Raw genomic sequence first — 22,519 nt, 5'->3', positions numbered from 1 at the left:
ACTGAAAGTGTATTCTTTCCTTTTCCTCACTCTCTTCCCTCCACCGCAATACTGCAGCTCTTAAATTCTGGATCACAGCCCTGCAGGTACCAGGGGTTGTTTGAGTGAAATCATGCCTGACCAATCTAATAGACTTCTACGGTGAGGTGATTGGCTCCGTGGATGAGGGGAGAGCAGTGGATGTTGTTTATCTTCTCTTTATCAAGGTCTTGGATACCAACTCCCATAACTTCCTCACAGACAGGTTGATGAATTGCAGACTAGATAAGCAGACTGTGAGGTATATTGACAGCTGGCTGAACTTCCAGGCTCGTGCTGCGATCAGTGGCATGAAATCTAGCTAGAGGCTAGCCACTAATGATGCACCCTCGGGATCAATATTGAGGCTGATACTGGTTATCATATTCATTAATGGTTTGAATAGCGGGGTAGAGTGGCACCATCAGCAAGCTTGCAGATGGTATGAAGCTGAGAGGAGCTGTTGATACACCAGAGAAGTGTTCTGCAGTTCAGAGGGACCTTGACAGGTTGGAGAAACAGGAGGGTGGAAACCTTATGTAGCTCAATAGAGTGAAGTGCAACATCCTGCACCTGTGGAAGAGTAACCCCACAACATCCTGGGGGCTGACTGTCAGGAAAGCAGCTTTGCAGAAAAGGACATGGACAACAAGTTGACTGAGGGCCAGGGATGTGGCATTGTAGTCAAGAAGGCCAATGGCATGCTGGGCTGCGTTGGACAGAGCTTTGCCAGCAGTTTGACTACGGTCTTTCCCTGCTGCTGAGCACTAGTGAGACAACAGCTGGAGTGCTTTGTCTGATTCAGGGCTCTGTAGGGCAAGAGAGACATGGATGTACTGGAGTGAGTCTAGTGAAGAGCCATCGAGATGAAGGGATTAGAGCATCTGTCATGTGAGGAGAGGCAGTGAGAGCTGGGACTATTTAACCTCAAGAAGAGAAGGTTCAGGTTCTTATTAATGTGTATAACATACCTGAAAGGAGCGTGCACAGAAAACAGAGCCAGGCAGTCTTAAATGGTGTCCAGTGACAGGACAGGATGCTGTGGGCACAAACACACATAGGAGGGTCTGTCTGGACATCAGGAAACACTTGTTGGTTTTTTTTGTTGTTGTTTGTTTGTTTGTTTTTTTTAAACTGTGAGTGTCACTGAGCACTGGCATGGTTTGCCCAGAAAGATTGTGGAGTCTCCATTCTTGAAGATACTCAAAAGCAATCTGGACATGGTCCTGGGCACCTGGCTTTAGGTGGCCCTGTTGTCTGGGTTGGACAAGATGACCTCCAGAGGTTTCAACTTCAGTCATTCTGTGAGTAAAGAAGTTGAAGCCAGATTTTTTTTCTCAATGGCAGTTAGACAGGCAATACACAGGAAAAGAAATACAGAAGGTCTCACTTAAGCATTGAATGAAAAAAAAAACAACAAAACAACAACCCCAAACAAAAACACACACACAAAAAAATCCTAACAGTTTTATATAGTGAGGCTGGAGCAGGTTGCCTAGATAAATAATGGAGTGTCTGTCCTTGGAGATACTCAGAATCTGACTGGACATGGCCCTGAGCAACCTGTGCTAGTTGACCCTCCTAGATGACTTCTAGAGGTCCCTTCTGACCTTAACAGTTTTGTGACCAAGTGCTTCAAGCCAGCCTCTGCAGAAAGTTGGACAGCTTGTCTGAACTTGACAGTAATCAGACTGCCTGAGTGGCTTAACTAGACTCTCTTAGCCCTTCCCTCCCTCAGCTAAGTGGGAGGGTGACTGACAGACCTGCAGGCAGGCCCAGCAAAGCGCTGTACGTATCCCTGCTGCGAGCTGGCCTGGGGCAGCCAGCTTTGGGGTGATCAAAGCAGTTGCCAGGAGACTTTTGCTAGAGCCTGAGAAAGGAATGGGGGGTGACTGGGGCGATACAGTGGGAAAGTTCTGGGTGCAGAGCTGGCTCTCTGCTTTGCGCTCTGGCAGTACAAACTGTATATCTGAGCACCCTTCTGACTAGCCACGTGGAAGTCGTCTGTGAGCTTGAGATTTCCAAAAATCTCCTTTCTCCTTCCTGCCTGTGTTGACCCATCCTTTCCTCTGTCTGCTAGTGGTTATCACTTAAGCCAGATTGTTGGTTTCTGACATTTTCTGGCCCTCTAGTCCTTCATTATTGTCTTTCTACCCTGCCACAGGATTCCCAGACATCAGTCATCCTCTTCTTCAGTCTAGCTGTTAGCTGATCTATTCTGCACAGTCTTGAGATGGGAACCACATTTTCCCCCCTTCCCGCATGTCCTGACCAACTCACTAGCACCTCCTGGGAGACTTTCAGAACCTCTGGTTGCATTTCCCTGCTTGCCTAGCGGCACGTTAGGATCCCACAGAGCCTGATGCCTTTTGCTTTAATGTGTCTGACCTCAGGGATCAATACTACTGTTTTGGCCAAAGAAATAACCGCGCATAACGAGGTTTATAGCATCGATTCCCTAGGCTAGGGTTCTTTGTTTTCACAAGCCACCAAGCTTGTCCCTCCCTTCCAAATAACCTGGATTGACAAATAAAATGTAAAAAAATCAATAGTCGTCTCTATGCTTTTCTGGCCTGGGGGCATCTATGTGACCTGAACACCCTCCCTTTCCTTCTCACTGCACCCTCTGAGCAATCAGCGTGCTGCATCCCCATGTTGGGCTGGTTGGGGTCTGATCATGAATGTGTTGCTGCTGCATAGAGGGGAATAGAAATTGTTTCCCACTCAGGAGTGCTGTTTAAAAGCACTGGGGATAGGGAGAGGAACTGCAGGCTGCTTTTGAGATGCTCGAAAGTATGGGTGGGCAGGATATGCTCCTCATCAGCCCCCATCAGTGGTTGTCATCAGATATGCAAATTATTACCAATTGTTGGCTCTTGTAGATTTTTTTTTAAAACAAGATCCTAGTGCTGGTGAACATCTCCCTTGATTGCCACTTGTTATCCCCTGATGGGGGTCTCGGGGACTGTCCCGGATCAGTTGCGTTTTACAGATATTGCCATCTTTCTCCTGAGATCTGCCCCGATCAGGCTGGGAAAGGGCATATTTGAAATGCTGATCATTTTAAAAACCTTTTGCTCCTTTCAGTATCACAGCTTCAGAGGAAAAGCAGCACAGTGCACAGGCTTGCTGTGACAGTGTGCCCCGATGTCTGCCCAGAGCAGTAAGGACCAAGGCAGATTCTGGCTCTAGCTGATGTCAGCTGAAGATAGGTTTCCTGTGCACCAAATGTAGCCTTGGGGGGAAGTGGAGAATGGAAGCTTGTTGATTCATCTTACCCTTCCCTAGTGAAGTTGGAAAACTCCTCCCAAAAAGAAGGGAGTGAGGAAAAGGCTTTCATAGTTCTTGGTCGTGATTAGTTTGTTACGTTTTAAGGCAATAATGGCTCTTAACTAAAACCAAACTTGAGATGCCACCCTGGAGAGCCAGTCATACACACACATGTGAACTTACTTTCCTTTTTCTTTCTACTGTGTAAGCTTCATACCTTCCCTTTCAGAAATACTTCTCTCCCCAGCCATTATCATTAAACAAGCTCTGGAAAAACACAAAAGCAAAGGTGCAGGTCTGCCTTTTGACGTTACATACTAGTCTACTGCGCATCCAACTGTACCCTAGAGCTTGTGTTGTCCTCATCATTTTGATGAGTAGGGTGCATGGTCTGCTCTCAAACTTTGGGAAGGGACCGGTTTTCCTCCATGTTCCTTGCTATAAAATGAAATGTGTCCATGGAGAATAATACATACTTTTTCAAAGGCCGTTCAGTTATAATAGTTACAAGGAATGCCAATGGGAAATGTGCTAGAATAGAAACCTTGCTTGGCAAGGGGTGTTTTGTGAAAAGGGCTTACTGGTCTCTCTGCTTCCTGGGACAATCATTTCAGTGACAATAAAAGTAATGGATTTGGTGTAAGCAACATTTAGTCTTGCAGTTGTAAAGCTTCTCACCTTAAGGGACAGCTCCAAAATACAATCAAGCTTTGTAGTAGTATCCTTCTGACCATTAGAAGCATGGGTCTGAGGAACAAACCTCTAGTTTCTTGTGCTGTTGGTTGTGTTGGTTTCCTTTTACCTCACACTTCTGTGGAACCTTTTGCACTCAGGTCTCTAAAACTTCAAGTGTGGTTGGTGTTTGCTCCCTAACTATCCTTAGGTAGAGTATTTAGGAAAGCTGTGGGACAGTAACCAGAACAGGCAAGGAGGAATCAGGATTTCTGGATTGTTTTCTCAGCACTGCCACCAACTGTGTGATCTTAGCTGAGTCATTTGGGATCTATTTTGTTTTATGGTGTGATCATCTTTACGCTCAGTTTTTTCTGTTGTAGATTTTCCAACAAGTGGATTTCAACAAGAAGCCGGGGCGTATAAGTGCTAAGCCTATAAACTTCGCAGTAATCTTGAAGCTTTCCAGTGCCAACCTGCAGGAGAAGGCCTTCCGAGTAAGTGGAACCTCAGTGGCCAACAGTGCACAGCTTCTCCGTAAACAATAGCTGCCCTAGGGATTTCCTTTGAGTTCCTGTCCCATAAGACTGAAGACTGGTTTCCCAGTCTGGGTGCTGTAGGGTTTAGTTCCTATCTGATATCTCTATTTCTGCTTCCCCTGCTCAGGATGGACTAATTGAACAGCTTTATGACCTGATGCTTGAGTATTTCCATTGCCAAGCCTACAGCATTGGATTCCCAGAGCTGGTTCTCCCCACTGTCATTCAGGTAAGGCGTTAAACACTTCTTTGTCACACTATGAATGTGCACAGAGCACGATAAAGGTGTTGAAGCTGCTAGTTAAAGTAGTCAAGATGGCCCTCATAATGTGAGGGGAGAGCTGTTTACTTCTTAATTATAGTTTTTCTTTGCATTTTGGGGAATTCATGGGGAGGAAGAGAGGCATTGTATCTAAGTAGGAGGCTGAAGGTGATTGAAAGTGGCTGTGGGATTAGCCGCTGTCTTGGGAGCCAAAGTGGAGAAGAGGGCTGCATAACTGCTGTAGAGACGTGGTTTTGACTAGCGAATGGAGGTGAGTTCTTGGCAATTCAGAGTTGTCCAGACTGGTGTATCGTCTCAGAGCAGTACCTGTGCTCTGTGAGCTCATGTTTCGCCTTGCCTTGCGGCCTCCCTCACATGCTCTCCACAAGATGGCAACCTTCCCTCCCTTCGCGGCATCTCCGCCAGCTGGGGCACTTCTCCCAGAGTCCCTCCGTGCTATACAGTGCTTATCTCCATCCCTCCTCCTTGCTGCACCTGACAGCAGTGCTGCAAAGTAAGTCTCCTTTGACTCTCCTTTGGCATTCCACAGTGCAGGGTGTTCTTCCTAGCTACTTCATGTTTACATACTCTGTTGTCCGCAATAAAACTTCCTAATAGCCCTGTGCACCTGGGGATATTGTGCATAATACTTCCTTAATACCTCGCTAGCTGGGTGCCTTCGGTTTTGCATGAATAGTGACCTCTCTGCTTTGAACAGTAAGATTGCTCAGTACCAACATGCTGGAACTTGTTCCCTCCCTTCCTCCTAGTCCTGTCTATTTTTAACTCACATGGCAGGTGTCATCCAAGATTGGCAGAGGACTAATGTTGTATCCTCCATGGGGACATGAACCTCTACTTTGCTGTCTGCCGTGAGACCTGGCGTCTGCATGCCTTGTGGCTACGATGCCTCTGGTGTGCCTCTGGTGTTGACGTGGGAGCAATGTCTCAGCTGGGACCCACAGACTGCTTGGGAGGCAGATCTCCTTGTTTCTGCTGTATGTAATAGGCTGGCATCTGTCAGGTGCATGACTCTTGGCTGGGTCCCTGCAGCCTGGCACAGGCCATTGCCTAGCTGGCAGTAGGTTGCTTTGGCTAATGTGAGCTGACAGGCACTCTCTGTGCTAGGAGAGCAACTCCTGTGCTTGCTCTCGCTTTGCGTGCTTCTCACTTATTGGCAGAGAACAAGGCCCTTTCCTCTCAGCCAGCAGCTGTTGAGAGCATTGAAGCTGTCGGAGCCGATGTTCTAGCTGGAATGAAAAACGGCTGACGGCCCTCTGGCACCAAGCGCCCTGTGGCTCCCAAACACACCCTGGGACCAGCCTGTATTTCTGCAGAGAATTAATGCTATCAGATTCCTATTTGGCTGCCACTAACCACAGCCTTGTGGCGTCGTCTGCTGGGCTGGGGTGCTGAGGTTAGCTTCCCAAAATCTCACAGTCTTCGGGAAAGTGTGGAGGGGGGAGGCTTTGCTCCTGGAATGGTTCCAGTTAACTGTAAAAATCCATCTGTCCCGATTCTTCCTCCCCGATGAGCTCACGCTTCTCTCAGTGCCGTGTCGCAGGGGCTGTGTTCCAGCTGGCGAGGGTTACATTCCTCATCTTCTGGTCAGCGGCTTTGGGAGAAGCTAGGGTGAACTGCCTTCAAACTGAACTCTAAACCCTCCTTGCCTGGAAGGCAGGAAGCACCCCGGCAGGTCAAAGGGAGGGAGAGCCAGCAGGGCCAGGAGACAGTTCGAAGTCTTCTGTTCTGCCCAGCCTCTGGGATGACCCCATGGTGGTCGCTGTGTCCATAGGCTGGTAAGGAGCTCAGAGTGCAGAGCCTCTGTGGATACTTGGAAGAGACTGCCTCTTCCCTCCTTTAAAGCCCTGACAGAGGTATCACAGAGCAGAGGTGGCAGGTTAAAGGGCAGAACGGCAGGCGTCGATAAGAGGTAGGTACTTCTGGGTGGAGGCAGGGGATGGCATGATCTAGGATGACTTGCAGCTAGATAGAAGGGCAGGAGGTGCCATTTGCCTTGCCAGCAGCCACTCCTACTGCTGCTTGTTCTCTGTCCTGAGTTGAATATTCCCTCTGCTTTTTGTGAGTGGGGGATTTGGCTTGATTTGTGTTCCCTGCAACACACATACCCAGCTGCTTCAGATCATTTATAGTTCCCTGCGTCATTTACAGTAAGAGGAGTTGGGTTTTGCTGTGGTCTATGCTGGTCTAAACCATGGGTGTTTAAGGCTGGCAGTTCGACAGAATCAATCCCGCTAATCACAGAGCTGCTTAGCTAGGAACTGATGTGAGATGTTAATGACATATACACGTACACACATACATGCGTGTGTTCTGATTGCTTTTATTCTGGAAAGAGATGATTGTTGTATTTGGCAGAGTGGAAAAAGGCATATACAGTGTCCCTTTCTCTCTCTCTCTCTCCTCTATCTCCTTTTACCTTCTTGGTTGTGTTCCCTGCCTCGTAACACAGGAGTGAGATCTCATTACGTTTCGTTAATATCTGTGGCAGATAGTGGTGGGACTGTGAGGGATTGCAGGGGTAGGAGAGAGGAGGGGGAAAGAAGATATTGCGCATACGGCTGTGAGAGCAAACACACAACACCAAACTGCACAGATAGAGCCTGAGATTTTGCAGGATTTCTGGTGACACTTCTGCAACAAAAGAAAAATGATAATGTATGTGGCAGCGGATGAAATGGATCTGGGGCTGCAGCTGTGGGGATCAAGTGAGATAAATCGAATGACAAATGCATCTCTCGGCGGAGATAAATATGCAGCACCTATAAAAAAATAAATATTTTAGAAAGAGGGGGGTGAGGGTAGAGACAGGCTTCACCAGCAGAAGTGTAGTTTTGCTAAAGGTTTCTTTGTACTTGTTTGATTGGCTGTATGCTTTCTGGAAATGGGGGAAGGTGTTCATTTTAACTCCCATTTTTCTGAGGTCAATGTATGATGGCAGGTGGGTGTGTGCTGGGGATAAAGGGACAAGAGAAGCCTCTGCTGCTAGGTAATTCTCCATGTGTGTAGCAGACAGCAGATCCTGCAACAATATACCCATCAGGAGAGCAGTGTCCTCACAAGAGAGGGCCTAGGTGTAACTGACTGTCACCTCTTGATTAACATTTAATACCTATCCTCTTGGCATGTAAGATCAAGCCAACATGTAGGCTTGACAGGAGGGAGACATCTTTTTCCTTCCTCCAACTGTGTCTTTTGAGGCAGAACATTTGAAGCCATAAGCAGAGAAGGCAGTACTGTATTTGCTGACTGGAAACCCTTTATCTCTACTATGATAGCATCTGCAGGTCCCAGCTGAGATGAAGGTTCCATTGTGGTTAACCATTCTTTTTTGCCTTGTTGGAACTCTTTTCTCTGAATCGACTGTCTGTGTAGCGTTTGTGTGTACATATACATGGCCTGAGTAAAGAGCTTGGCCTGCAGAATTTGGACAGCACTCCAGAGGCTTGTACTGGAGCTGGTGAAAAGTGTTAGCAGATAGTGTAGTAAACTGGAATTCAAGCCATGAGTCAATCTGGACACCCCCATCTCTCTTTCTGTCATCAAGAGCATCCACTGCTGCCTCAGCTTTTAGTTTGGAGGTGTTAGAACAGTGCAGTGGTGTTGGAGGACAGTTTTTATCGGGAGGGAAAATCTTCTTTGGCAGGGAGAAAAGACGTTTGCTTGTGGATAAGGCTACTGAGATATGAAAAGAAAACAACACAAGAACGTACCGTGTTTGCAATGAATTGTCTGAGAGTAGTGAAGTGTGCTTTGGGTTCAGAGGGAGGGCAGGAACAGATTCTCTGCGAGTAGGATGGTCCTTGCCCTTTCAGACAGCAGTAGGGTTTGTAGTTTCTGTGCAGACTGGCCCTTGTTCTGAGGGTTACACATAAGGCCTTGGGTCTAAAGGAAAGAATTCTCTAGGCACATGCTGCACAAGTTGCCCACAGAGAGGGTTATTTTGTAAATTTTTGTGTGGTGGCTGTGTGGGTTTGCACTCTTGAAAAATGAGTGGTGCCAGTTGGAGCTAGGTTGGTAAAGTCAGACATTAAGTAAACTTCACCCCATGTGAGACTGCAGATGGCCATTTGTCCTGACCCACAGCCCTGTTGCTGTACCAGCACCAAGTTTTCCCACTGAGCTATGCCAAAGATGCTGACTCCAGTCCACAGACACTTCCACCCCGATTTTAAGTCTCTCCTCAAACTCTGCCTTCAATCCTAGCCATGAGTCTCATCCACAGCCTATTTGATATTCCCATTCCAATATAGACTGGTGTTAATATAGTCTTTAACACACAGACACCTTCCCCCATTCTAATCTCCTCTTCTCTGCGCATTTGGCCAACTAGCATGCACAGGTATCCCCTGTTCCTGTTCTCTGTGCATCTGGTCCGCAGTCCCTCTTACTGTCAGGCTGAGCAGGAAACTACCAACAGCAGCTAGCAGCTGAGGCCCCAGGGAGCATAGTCTTTTTTCCTGCTGGCTGCTTGAACTCCGTCGATATGTTTTTTTCAGAAAGAAGTAGTGTTAAAGGGTGCAAAGAGCTGGTTTTGAGCAAGGCCTCTGTGCTGGATTGCATACAAACATCTGACCTGTCACTGCAACGCTTTGCATCCTCTCAGCCCAGGGTGTCAGGACACCCAGGGCTGAGTATGGGTGATACGTTGAAGTATGGTATGCATGGAAGGGAAAAGGCACCCCATGCTGTCTGTCACTGGGGGTGGGAATTGGTTTTTTGCTGATGGGATCTGTTTATGGAAACTATTACGTTGCTTTCATTCTTCCTCTCCTTTTCCTTCTTCCAGTTAAAATCTTTCCTGAAGGAATGCAAAGTTGCCAACTACTGCAAGCCCATCCGGCAGCTCCTGGAGAAACTGCAGGAAAATTCTGCCTACATCGCCAGCAGGCGTCAGAAAGCTACCTTCGGCGTGGCCAGCAGGGAGTCTGTGGTGAGTCTGCTACTTCGATTTGGGCTTCCTGGAAAGACTGTCAGACTCCAGCTGCTGGGGTTGAGCGGGTGGCAGAGGGGGGAGGGACGACAAGATATGGAAACAGTGTGTGGGGTGGGGCAGATGTTCACAAACAACTGAACTTGGCAGGGCTCTGATGCTATAGCTGGCACGACTGTGTAGCCAAGAGCCTCATGGAAAACACAGTCCATAAATTGTACCCTTCTATTATAACACACATGCATGAAGGCACCTTGCTTTGCTGGGGCATCTCCTTTGCTGAGAGATTTCTTGTGCTTTCATCATCCCATTCCTGATACGTAGGTGCCAGTTCATGCCTAAAGTGATAGGGATGATTCTGCCAACTCTGTAAGCACGTTTACTTCTAGTTTGTAGAGACCAGTCTCCATCAGTGTAGAACCAAACTGTCAGCAGACTAATATTTGGTAGTTTAGGATCCTGGGGCAAACCTTTCCCCATTTTCCTAGGCCTTTGTGGGGACAGAGCTATATAATCAGGAAAGTTGTGAGCCATAAGAACAGTGATCAGGCATCTTGGGTGCTTCACTGGCTTCTCAGCAGAGATGGTGGTATATTCTGTCTGCAGCTGAAGCAATCCAGCCTGCTGAGAAAATGCTGAGCACATTTGACACCTAGAAAGGCTGCAGCGACTCTGGGTGGCTCATAGTGCCTGTGGAGCAGTTGAGTTAAATGTCAGGATTCTACCTTAGTGATGAGATGGAGTGACAAAGGTGATGATGGAGACCCCCCTCTTCTCTTAGGGAGTAAACTGTAGCACAGCTAGAAAACAGTATATTAGAGAGTGTGTTAGCTAGTAGTTGGCCACGTGGCTACCAGGCTGAGAGGTGTTGCCTTTCTCCTTGTTTCTTCTACTCCAGGAGTCTGCCCGCTCTGAGCGAGGTCCTCCTAGGGATGGTGTAGCATATTGTCAGGAGGTTCCTTTCAGTGTCCTTTCCTGAATCTTTTTTGATTTTGCTTTGCTCCACCCTTCTTTGGGGTCCTGTTGACCTGCCTAAACTCTGAGGTATTTGAAATCTAGGCTGTATGTAAACGAAGCTAAAGGGAGGAAGACTCGCTAATGAAGCTTTGTTTGTGTGTCCTTTGGGTTGAACATTTTATCTGTGCCTTTTATCCAGCACAGCAGCCTTTGCAAGCCTGCAGCAGGTAAACTTTGTGTGTGTATACCTCTGTGTGAGAGAGGGTAGTGGGTCTGACTCTTCCTTGTGTGGCAGGAGAGAGGTGAAGACATCTGTCTGCAAGATAATTGATGGGTCAAAGTAGTCTCTTTGGCCACATGGTATTGGAAAGTCTGGAGTTCTGCATCATTGAAAGCTCCACCTGTTGGCATGGAGCTGAGCATGGAACAGAAGTTGCAGTGCAGACTAATTTGTCTTCAGACACTAAGGGTCAGGGACTGCAGGAAAATTAGCCTTTGAAATCCTGACATATCAATGCCAGGACACAGCAGCACTATTCTGGCATTAAGGGGTTGATGGTACTAGGTTTGAAGTGACTAAGTAGTGTTTGGTTCTGTAAATGCCATTCTGGGTTGGACTGCTTTGCTAAAGGAATTATGCTTCCCATCTGGAATGAAGTGGTTAGGGTTTTGCTGTTTAGTATTTGTGGGCAATGCTGTGACCACCCACCCACTCTGCAGAGTGTAGAGATTTCAGCCTTTAGGGCTCCCCATGAAACAGATGAGCTGGGGAAGGTTGTTGGCTAAATAAAACAGGGTTTCCAACAACTCTGCCACTGTCTGCCTTTCCCAGCAACTCTAGCTGCAGTCCCTTGTGTAAGAACTAAATTATTATTTTAACATCTTGTTGCCTGTGTGTCTCCTAGTTGACATTGGTGCATGTGCTTTCCGAGGGACATCTGGGTGGCTGAGTAGCATGCATCAGGCAGGGTTGTCTCTGGAGGGGCAGTAACAGGCAGCCTGCTTTCAGTAAGGGAGGTTGGTAAAGGGAAGCAGGCACCAGTTTGCCAGGCCCGTTTGGAGATGGCTGTTCTGCCATTTAAGGAGACAGAGCAACAGTGCTGTTCTGGGAGGATACCTGGATTGCCTGTGCAATCTGTATTTTTGCACCGTGCTGTTGTTCTGTGGGAGTAGGGAGCCCTTCTTTCCCTTCAGTTAATGGGATATCTTCTGGGAGCAGAGGAAACTGCCCACTCAGTACTTCTGTGGGGTGGAAGAGCCATAGTGGCTTATCTTTTGTGTCCAGAGGGCAAGTTTTGTGCCCAGGTGGCCCTGTGTTTTCCCCCTGTGCCTCTGCAAGCAGATGGTGTAGGTTCCCAATAAGGGCCAAAGCTCCCACAGAGACTGGGCTTCCCAGAACGATTTGGAGTGTCCCTCGAAGTCTGGGTTGAGTTTGCCAGGCTGTCTCCAAGATCTGTGGGGCATTGGCACTTCTTATGGGCAAACGCTGCCAGAAATGCGAAGCGAAAGGGGGGTGAAGGAAGAGGAGGTATTTGCATGTCCCCCTTGCCAGCAAGAGCAATTGATATCAAATGCTCTCTGGTTTTCACATGCATGTGTTTGTGCCTGCTGTGCTGTAGGGAGCAGAGCCCAAATTCTAAGCTAATTCTTCCATGCAGCATGCTGAAATGCAACTTTCATGGGGGGGAATTACAGAGTAGTGGGTGTGATTTATAAAGGTGGATTTTGCCTAAGGGCCTGTATTATATAATTTTAAAGAAGAAACAGCCTGCGGATTGAAGTTAGTGCTGTGGAGGGAGCATGGTGGTGCAATGTTTAACTTAACGTGGAGGGACTGTGGAGGTATCCCTGCTTGCATCCCAGGAGCTGTGGTATGGAGGGATAGGCACTCCAGGTGTGTTCAGCCTGACTTCTTCCACGTTATTTTAAGATTGAGAACTTTACTTTTTTTCTTCTTCTTTTTTTGCAAGAAGCAGATTAATATTTGTCAGTGGTTTTTTGAGAGTACAGTGCTAATAGATTGCTATACTAATTAAGGTTTTTGTGAGGGGAGCCAAAAAACATGGAGCCCGCAGCTGAAGTTGAATCTAGACCCCTAATGTGCAGCTCGGGTTTTAGGTTTGTCTGCGCTAGTGCAGGCCCCTTGGATTGGAAGGGGAAAATGCTGGGAAGCAAAAGGACCTGCAGAGTGTGCCGGGCTGCGTTACAGCTCTCTGGCTCCCAGGCAGACCTTTGTGCTGAGCTGGGCAACCTTCGTTTAAAGAACATTATAGCCCAGCACGCTGTCATGCTTAATGAAATGTGAAGCGAGGCAATGAGCTGATGGAAAGCACTGCCTCATTTCTGTGGGATTTCCAGATCTTCTGCATTCGTCCCCATCTCACGTTTCAGATGGGAGGTTTTTCTGGAGGGTGGGTGATGATCTTGGTTACATCTGTACAGGTGCTAGCACTGGGCTTGATCCGTGCTGGGTGTTGCCTGACAGCACAGTGAGGCAAAAGCAGTAATAGGAGAACTGCAAATGGTTGAAGTGGGTGTGATCACATCCACTCTCTCAAAATTCCTTTTGAGGTGTTCTGACTAGAAAGATGGGAGTGTTTTAATGGTCTTTTTTATCTCTGGATTCCAGCACACCTTAAAACTGAAATAACTGTATCAGGCAGAACAAATAGACACTTGCCCTCTGTAAGAAGAGTCTTTCTCAGAAGCTGTCCATACCAAACACCATCAACAAATTGCCTGATTACAGCTGGCAGCCTGATATGAGCCTGATCTATAAATGGGGTGGCTTTGTATTCCTCAGGAATTGCTGCTCTTGCCATAGCGGTGGGTCAGATTGATGGTAAAGCTGTGCTGTCTGCTGGCTGGCGTCTCCGCTAGCAAGTGCTGCTGGAGTCAGTGGTACATCAGCTGTGCTTACAGTCAGCCTGCCGGGGAGGAGACCAGGGAGCAGATGCAGGCTCCAGCCGTGCAGACCTGGAGCCGTGCTACAAACAATCCTGTAGGGACTGAGTCTGGGACCCACGATTATCAGAAAGGGCCTGTTTGGCTTGATGCAATATTGATAGCGCTTGTTGTAGGATGCATAAATAGATTCTACACCATTAGAGTGCAGGTGACACAAGGTGGTCACCATTTAATTGCCAAAGTTCAGCTCCTGGTGCCAACTGCAGAGACCACAGATTGTCTCCGCTTCCCTCACAGTGATGAGCCAAATCAAGCTGGTGTAGGCCGATGTATTTCACTGCACAATATATACCAAGTATTTGCTTGTTTGTGTAAGCTGGGAGCTCTGCACTGCTATCCATGGCAGAGACCTGCTCCTTCTATCTTGTTCATACGCTGCTCTTCAAAGAAACTTCTTCCCATACTTGGCTCACAGGCTGCAGTGTACACACCATAGCTCCCTAGTTTTGTGGCTCAGCTCCCCAGAAGCAGTTGATTTGAGATCTGCTGAGGAATATTTGAGCTGCTGCTGTGTTTTCTGCTGTGAAGATGGTCTGGCCTTTTGTTCCCACCCTCAAACAGGGGCATTGTGTACACACAGATGCCCACAGAGAGCTCCAGATTTGTTCTCAGCCCTGGATTCAGGATACTCTTTTTCCATCTGTATTGACCCTTGAGTGTATCTATGCTAACCTTTGTTGCTGTTGCTTGTTCCCTTCCTCCTTTGCCTGTTTCAATTCTTACCTGTATGTCTTTCTGAACGCATTAGATTGACTTTTTACTGTGGGGTAATGCAAAGCCTCTGGGCACTGTGGTAATCCAGTTAACAGGTACAGTTCTGGTAAGTTAAAGGGATGTTGGCAGGTTAAGAAGAATGTATTTTAATATGACATACCACCCGCGTTTCAACACTAACATGCCAAATGATTGAAGCGTAAAAGAATTTTTAACCATCTAATTTGCTTCCCACCGTTTACGGTGTCTGCACCTTCTTGTTCTCCCTCTTTGGACAGCGGAAACAGGCTCAGCACTTTGTGCTCTGCTCTCTCAAGGTTGGGATGAGTCCAAGACCCTGCGGGGGAATGTTTGTTTCAAAAATAAACACTTGGCTGTAGAACAGGGGGAACAGGCAATCAGACGTCTTTGGTACTTAGGTCTTGTAAATACTTGCGTGAGGTTTCTGAATTAAAAAGCAAGAACTGAACAAGTGATCAAATGCCTCTGTAGAAGGAGTAGAGGACACATTTTGTCCTGATAGGTCCTCTGATCTGTCCCTTTGATTCCTACTTTCAGATTTCAGAAGTAATTTCTTTTTCATTACAGTAGGCTGCAACATCTGACTTTACTTCTGTGTCAGTGTCTTCTCACTAGTGCTGGAGTAGAAGTGAAGGCCAAGTTCAAGGCCAAGATAGTAGTAGTGGATCCCAGAAGGCATTAAGCTGATTTTAGGAGGAGCCTATCGTGAGCTCTCAGCAATTCTGGGACTCAGGCCTCTTCTAGAATGGAGAAATAGGAATCTGGGAACCCACGTTTCAGACCACCATGCTGAGAAAATCTGGTGATCTTCCATAAGCTAAAGCATCTTACGCACCACCACACAGATGCTCCTTTGTGAGGATTTTATGCTGTCCTTCAGTGCCATTGGTATCCTGTGCTTTGGTATTGCATAAATAAGCTGTTGCATTGGCCACCCTGTCCATTTCATCTTTGGGCTTTCTTTGATTTCTCTGCAGTGCCCGGGCATTGCTTTACCTAAGGAAAGTTGTCAGTCACACCACTCCTGACCCACTAGTTGCTTAAATGACTGTGTCTGAATTCACACTTAGTCCTGCTGGCATCTTAGTTATGGTTGTCGATTTCCCACCCAGGAGCTTGGAAAAGGTGGTTTGGGGAAGGGTCTTAACCTCTGCTCTTGACTCCCTGCGCTTGCCAGTTTTATTGGAAAACTGCTTTGAAAACCTTTCTTAAATTTGCACCCCCTTTCTCCACAGGAACAATGGGAGAAGCAGGTCAAAGAGGAGGGGACACCTCTGACCAAGTATTATACTCAGTGGAAGAAGCTAAGAGAGAAGGAGATTCAACTGGAAATCAGCGGCAAAGAAAGAGTAAGAATGAAATGCCTAACTTATTGAACATCATCTGTGCCATGGGTAGACAAGAGAGCCATGTTCTGGCAGCAGGATGGTGCTGGTCAAAACCAGCTCCACGGTGTGAGCTGAAATTGGCTTGAGCTGTGTGAGCGCATAGGCTGAGCATTCTTGGAAAGAGCATGGGCTGGTGTCTTCAGCTCCCTGCAGATTTGTCTTGCTGGGGTCTCTAGGAGCAACATCTGTGTCCCCTGCCTGTAGCCTGCTCATTTGCCCAAGTTAATAGAGGACAGTGAGATAGGATGAATTAGTGCTAGGGTGAATTTCCCTCTGCCTCTGTTTAGGCTTATGCTGTTCAAGACTCATTGTAATTCAAGGCTAGGAAGCCGAGGACGGTACTGACAGAGCAATTGTGTGTACTGGCAGGGGTGGGTTGGATAACAGATTCGGTTGTGTGGGCACCTGGGGCAATAGCCTTGTGGATGTTGTGTTGCTTCTGGAACAAGCATTTGACGTAGTTTCAAAGTTTAGACTGTACACGCAGTTTGTGTTCTGTGTGTTCATCCCCACATTCATGGACCTTCTCACATTGCTTTGGGCAGTTTGCATCACGTCTTGCAAATTGCACTGCTTTCTTGATAGCAAAACAGTGTGGGTTGAGCTTGTGTAGGTCTTTAGCTCTTTTGCCAGCTCTGCAGAATGTGACTGGATTGCCATGCTGAAACCTAACTTTGCAAGAAAGTAGAGAGGGGAAAGTGCCTCCCTTCTTAGCAGAGGGAATATCAGAGATGAGTTCTGTTTGCATTTTCTTATTTTACTCAGGTGGGGGTGGCTGTTTGCGAGGTAGGATTTGCTGTCTGGACAGAAGTGTTCAGACTGCCATTTCCCACATCTTCTGCCCAAGGGAAGGCTCCTTGGCTGTTCCGCATGGCACTGCACTCCAGGATGCAGAAGGTGGGGGTGGGAGCTTGCTTACATTAGGAGTCTAAAGGAAAGCTGTCTTGATGCTAATGCAATGAAAGTAGCTGAGCTAGGCTCTTGGCCAGGGAGCAGGAAATAGATATAATTGGTTCTCCAGCGTATGGTGGGGAACAATTAAAATAATCGATGGGACATGAAGATGATTGGCTCTGAGACAAGTCCCAGAGTGTGGCAGAAGACCTGGAAGATTACAGAAATGCTCAGTATCATGTAGCATCCAAAGGTAAGAGCAGGAGGCTGAAATTTCCTGGGGCAACCATGCAGAGGGAACAAAAAACACACCTGTTTTCTGTGCAACCCCATCAGGAGAATGTGGCCTTTGCAGAAAGGAAATTGGAGGCAGGGGAGGGGAGCTAAGAAACAGCAAGAAGCGATGGCTGTGAGCAGGGCTAATCTCTTGCCCAAAACTGGCCCTGCTGGCATGAGCTGACACTTTCAAGGTACTGAAGCAGCTATCACAAGGGGAGAGATCAGCCCTCACTGTAGACAAGCCCCCACCTCATTTTAAAGGGGGGAGGGGAGCTGGAGCTCCTGGGGGTGGCCAGGACCAGCTGAGGTGGAGAGCTCCCAGTCAGGGGGATCACTTTGGTATAGTAGGGCTCAAGACAGTGACTTCTGAAACCAGGGCAAATCTGAAAAGCAGTGACAGGGACTTGTTTTCTCTTGGAGAAAGTGGGCTGAACAGATAAACTGGAGAGAGAGACAGACTTTGGAATTAGCTTTCTGAAAAGCCTGTGGCTGCCTGGCATCTTTGCTTGGTGAATGGGGCCGTTGTCTCTCTCGGTGGGGACTGCTAGCTTAATGATGCAGCATTGTGAGCCCCAGCAGGAGAGTGAACACCATGAGGCCCATTAGGGCTGAGAAAATCCATGTCCCATTAGCAGCCATTGGGGGGAAAAAATAACAACAGAAAAAATCAGCCTGGCTCTCAGCTGCTACGAGCTGCAGCTTGCCTTGTATAACAACGCTGACCCTGTCTGCCCATTCCATTTGCTTTTTCCAATGGTTTTTAACGGGATGTAGACTAATCGGCTTCGTGAGACTCAGTAGATAGTAACCCTCTAGCTGGAGATTAAAAGACTGACCCCCAAATTACCTAATTACTGCTACTGTGTGATGAACATAGGCTGTATCTGTGAGCTGTGGCTCAGTAAAAATCTCATTCCTTTGCTTTGTGATCACCCTGCAGCTAGTAGGGTTTTCTGCTGCCTTTACTTTGAGGTGCCCATCTTGAAGGCACTCCTGTGGAGCCTTATAATGGTGGAGGCAGCACAACTCGGGATGATTCAACACCAGGTCCTTTTTAATATGCTCAGGTTGGGTTCAGCCAGGACTGATGTCACCCAAAACTGTAGGCTGCCTTTGGAAATGGGGACTTTTCCCAGGCTGTATGAAAATACGAAGTCCAAACTGACAGCCTCTGCTCCCGGCTGTACATGCCCTGCACAGGATACTGGAGAAATTTTTCACAGTGATAAGTTTCTCTCTTTTGCTCCCTTGAATTGGAGAAGACTGTTCCACATCACGTTCATGAGATGTTTTACTCATACACAGCTCCATTTCCACATTAAACCTACTAAGTGCTGTGTTCCATGGAGACTTCCCATGTTCAGGATGTGTGAGGAGGGCCAGTAAGACCTTGGATTATTTTTGCATTTTATTTAATGCTGCTGAGGAATAACAGTGACTGGGGTCATGGAGAAAAGGACTAGACAACAGTGACTTGGGCAGTTGATGCAGCAGTTTTTTGTTGTCAAAACTGGGTTTCTGCTTCTGTTTGTGACACTTTCAACCTCAGTTATTTCCTGGTTAGGCATCACTGGGCTCGCTGCTGCTGTTGAAGAGTGATAGCTACCCATGCTGCCAGACAGGGATTCTGCAGGTAGCATGGCTGTTGGTGCAGAAGAAGGCCCAAAGGTGCTGCCTGTGACTGTGAGAACCTCCAGAGTCGGCTCAGTTGTACTGATGACATGCCGCAGGCTACAGTTCCCAGTACCTGGGAGGGTACTCCTGAGGAGTGACATCTCTGGGACATGAGAGGCCTTGACCCATCTGGAACTACTGAGAAAGGACATGGTAGTCCAGGTCTTGGGCTGCAGAAAGCACCAGTGCTTCTCCCCAGGGCTGAGATGATGGCAGCATGACCTGGCTGGGGCGCTTGAAGAGGCAAGGAATGTATAAACCGAAAGGGATCAGATATGTGCACTGTGTTTGTGATCACAGCCTAATGCTGGGTTGGAAACATAGCTGCTGATATATTTTAGCTTCTGAGACCTTTGTGTTTTATTTCTGGAGCCTCTAATGGAATCTCTGTTTCTGGAGCATCTCCCTCTGCCCTCCCACCTTCCATAAAATTACATGCTAGAACAAATGAGAGGAGTGAAGCAAGTCTCGTCCACCAAAACTGGTAGAGGCCAAGGAAAATGTTTTCACCCTAGCAGCTCCCCTGCCCCATGATAGAGCTTTCTGAAGCATAGCCACTCTAGGAAAGAGGATGGTTACAGTATGTCATTAGGTCAGCTGAGGGCAGCCATTTGGCAGTGACTCTGGATTGTTGCTCTTGCTGCGTTTTGCTTCCCAGATCTCTTCTCTAGCATGCAATGACTGCTGTTTGGAAAGCCAGTCATGCGCTGCTTTCTTCACGCATCTTCCCAGCACAGAGGCTGCTCAGCAGGTCTCTTCAGGGCTGGTGGAAGGAAAGGCATCTCATAGTGGAGAAGAGCAGGTGGGAAGATGATTCAGAATTAGGACCCTGCAAATGGTGGTTGGTGATTTGCTTCCCTCTCCCCTTCTCTGGTCAGCTTTTGACTTTCCAGCCTGGTGCTGCAGGTTATTGCTTGTAAGTGCTCAGCTCCCAGAATCAATATTGCCCAGCTGGGGATCATAACCGTGAAACAGGCTGGGAGAAATTGCTGGAATTGGCTGCAAGAGCAAATCCGGGTCTCTGTGTCTCTCAGTGTTTCCCCCCCCAACTCTTTCTGTCTGCTGAGAGCTGTCTTTCTATGTAGACTCTGCTTTGCTGCTTTTCCCGCTGGGGGAAGCTCACAGGAGGGTTGAAGTGGATGTGGTCATAGAAGAGTGTGTTGAGGGGTGGTCTGTCTGGTGGGAAAGCAAATGAGTTATTACTTGCAGGGCGAATGTTTCCAAGCAAGCTAATGTGTGCTAATGCATGAGTGCTTCCCAGGAGGTGTGCAGCCAGGAATGGGCAGCAGGCAGTTGATGTTCAGAGAGCACTTGGGATTTAATTTGCATTCTGATTATCTTTGCCCTGCTGGCCTGAGCCCTGCAAGTAAATCCTCCCCCTAATCCCCCTCTAGAGAGGTGTAAAGAGCAGTGAGGTGGTGTCAATTGCAAGTACTTAATGGCATTGATATTGGCTGTCTGCAGCAGCAAGGCTCTTGGCCCATTGATCCCCATCAGGGCTAGTAACCGGCTAGTAACTGGGGAAGCCATGGTGTAGACAGACCTTAAGCATCCTCAGCACCTTGCCATTTAACTGCTGAAATCTGCAGCTGAAAAGACAGTGCCTTTGCTATAGCTGTCACAGGTTTTGGTGCTGGTGGAAATCTGCCACTTCAGAGATGACCAGCACAGTCTTGCTTGATTGTGCTTGGCTGCCCAAGCTCACAGGGTCTGCATGGCTTTCAGTCCAGAGATCTAGGACAGCCAGCTTGTCATGGATGCCTTGCATTTTTATCCATGTTAAGGTACCAGCAGTAGATGGCCCGTTAGCAAAAGTACTTTATTGAGTAAAGATCAATAGAGCAGTGGTGCTTTGCGTGTATCATTCACCTTTGTAACTGACTCACAAATCTTTCTGTTGCTCCCCTAGTTGGCAGCAAGGCAGACCCAAATGTTCTTGGCAGTGTGGCTTACACATACTGGACAAAGCCAAGTTCCTGTGTAAGCTCAGCGTTTTATGTTTGAAAGTACAAATTAAGGTTGTTCTTACTCTTGGTTTTGTTTTTTTCCAGCTTGAAGACTTGAACTTCCCAGAAATTAAGCGTAAGAAGCAAAATGAAAGCAAAGAGGAAGATAAGAAGGAATTCAAGGACCTCTTTGAGCTGGACAGTGACTCTGATGAGGAGAATGTCGGATTGCCTATAAAAGGTATGCCCAGCCCCATAGCTCCTCCTTGTCCAGAATTCTGTAGGGCTCTGTCCTAAGGGGGATGTGTGCTGGCTGTGTTGGGTTCGAAAGATACACTGTCAGAGAGAGAGCGGGATGATGCTGCTGCTTTTTGGAGGCATTTTAAAGTGACAGGCAGAAGGGGGTTGGGAGGCTTTTATCTTTCTCTCCCTCTCCTACTTTGTCAGTCCAGCTCATTTTAAAGTTTTAGTCCTGCAGTCTTTTTCTGTACATGACCCATCATCTGTCCTTTCCTTAGCACCTTTGTTTTGTCATGATAGCCCAAGAACCGGAGGAGGTTTGGCTGAACACAGACCTGGCTTTCAAAGGCTTCAAAGTAGCAGCTATGGTTCATATTGTAATTCCCAAAGAGTGAGTTCTCCTTCTTGTGCTTATAACCTGTGCAGGTTCTGGACTGAAGTCTTACCTTGGAGAATGCAAAAGTGTTTTCACTTTTCTTGCACCACGAGTGGAGGTGCACAAGTCCATGTTTTGTTTCTGCACTGATAAAAGAGGAATAAGAATGTTGTTCTACCTGACAGCATGCTGGATCTTTGCTGTATATGTCATTGCAAACAATAGCTATCGCAGGGGCTGGCTACCAGAACAAGGATCTTCGATGGAAGAATGATTATCCTCTCTTTGTGTGCACTTCTGATTTATTTATTTTATAGTGACTGACATTGCAAGTATTTTGGACAAGCCAAGAAGTGTAGAGCCCCTGGAGAAAATGGAGTGATGTCACTCTCTGGCTGTGACCACGAGGGGGCCACAGTAAATTGTGGAACCTGCCTAAGAAGTTCACCGCATAGTCTGAGGAAGAACTTAAATGTTCTTTTTATAATTTGCAATGTTTGGGATTTCACAGGTTTTCTGAATGCATTGTTATTCATATAGTAGGGCGACTTGCAGGAATATGGAGTTTTCTTGTTCGGAGCTTTAATCTACAGATAAAATCCTAGTCTGTCAGATGCATTGTAAGGCACGAGGATAAATCTTGAGGCCACAGAACCAATGAGCATGGTCTCCCTCACAGGCATCTGTGACACAGGAGGAAGGAAAGGTTGGAAAACTCTTGTTTGATGACTTGAGGTTGAAGTCAGTGAAGTTTTGTAGGTGACCCAGCAAAGAACGGGAGGAGAGCAAAAGTGAGCACATGGCCCACCAAGGTACTGACAGATCAGTGTGACATCAAAATGATTTGCTGAGATACATCCTTGCGATCTGGGGTTGTCCTGCCTGCCGTATGAGTCAACGCCTCAGAAGAATCCCGGTGGGCTCTAAAAATCAGTGATAACTGCAGTTCCAAAGGCAGGTTACTGGGAGCCAGGGAGACCCAGGGTCTCTTCTTCTGCTTCCCAGGAACTGACTTTTATGTACACTTGGGAGGTTTCTTGGACTGATGGATTTCTGGATGTACACTGGGACTCTGAGGCATGTCCATGATGGATGTTACTCATGATACAATATCTGTGACAGCTGTCTGTCTGGCACCTAAAGTATACAGTTTCCACCTTGTTTCTGATGGCTGCTTGGTCACTGTAGAAATCAGTTGAATGTGAAGGTTTGCAATCTACTTGTTAGGCATGGCTTATAGCCCCCTGCCTGTTCATATGCTTGTGACATCTGTCCATTAGGTTCTTGGGCAGCTTTAAGGGGCTGACATATATTGTGAAGCGAGCGCAAATGAGGACTGAGGTCCACG

General features: G+C 47.4%; 1 protein-coding gene across 1 annotated transcript in view; it reads left to right on the top strand.

Annotated features, from left to right (window-relative positions):
* NOC2L (NOC2 like nucleolar associated transcriptional repressor) overlaps positions 1–22,519 on the top strand; it is a 52,743-nt gene that overhangs the window by 20,433 nt on the left and 9,791 nt on the right. Inside the window, exons 13-17 of the mRNA XM_055705929.1 lie at positions 4,344–4,457; positions 4,627–4,728; positions 9,572–9,715; positions 15,610–15,723; positions 20,661–20,796. Coding sequence (XP_055561904.1) covers positions 4,344–4,457; positions 4,627–4,728; positions 9,572–9,715; positions 15,610–15,723; positions 20,661–20,796 — 610 coding nt within the window. The remainder of the gene's footprint in view (positions 1–4,343; positions 4,458–4,626; positions 4,729–9,571; positions 9,716–15,609; positions 15,724–20,660; positions 20,797–22,519) is intronic.

The sequence above is a fragment of the Falco cherrug genome, chromosome 3, assembly GCF_023634085.1.
Source record: "Falco cherrug isolate bFalChe1 chromosome 3, bFalChe1.pri, whole genome shotgun sequence".
NCBI lineage: Eukaryota > Metazoa > Chordata > Aves > Falconiformes > Falconidae > Falco > Falco cherrug.
The sequence above is the reverse complement of the archived record's forward strand: the minus strand, read 5'-3'. Positions and strand labels throughout refer to the sequence as shown.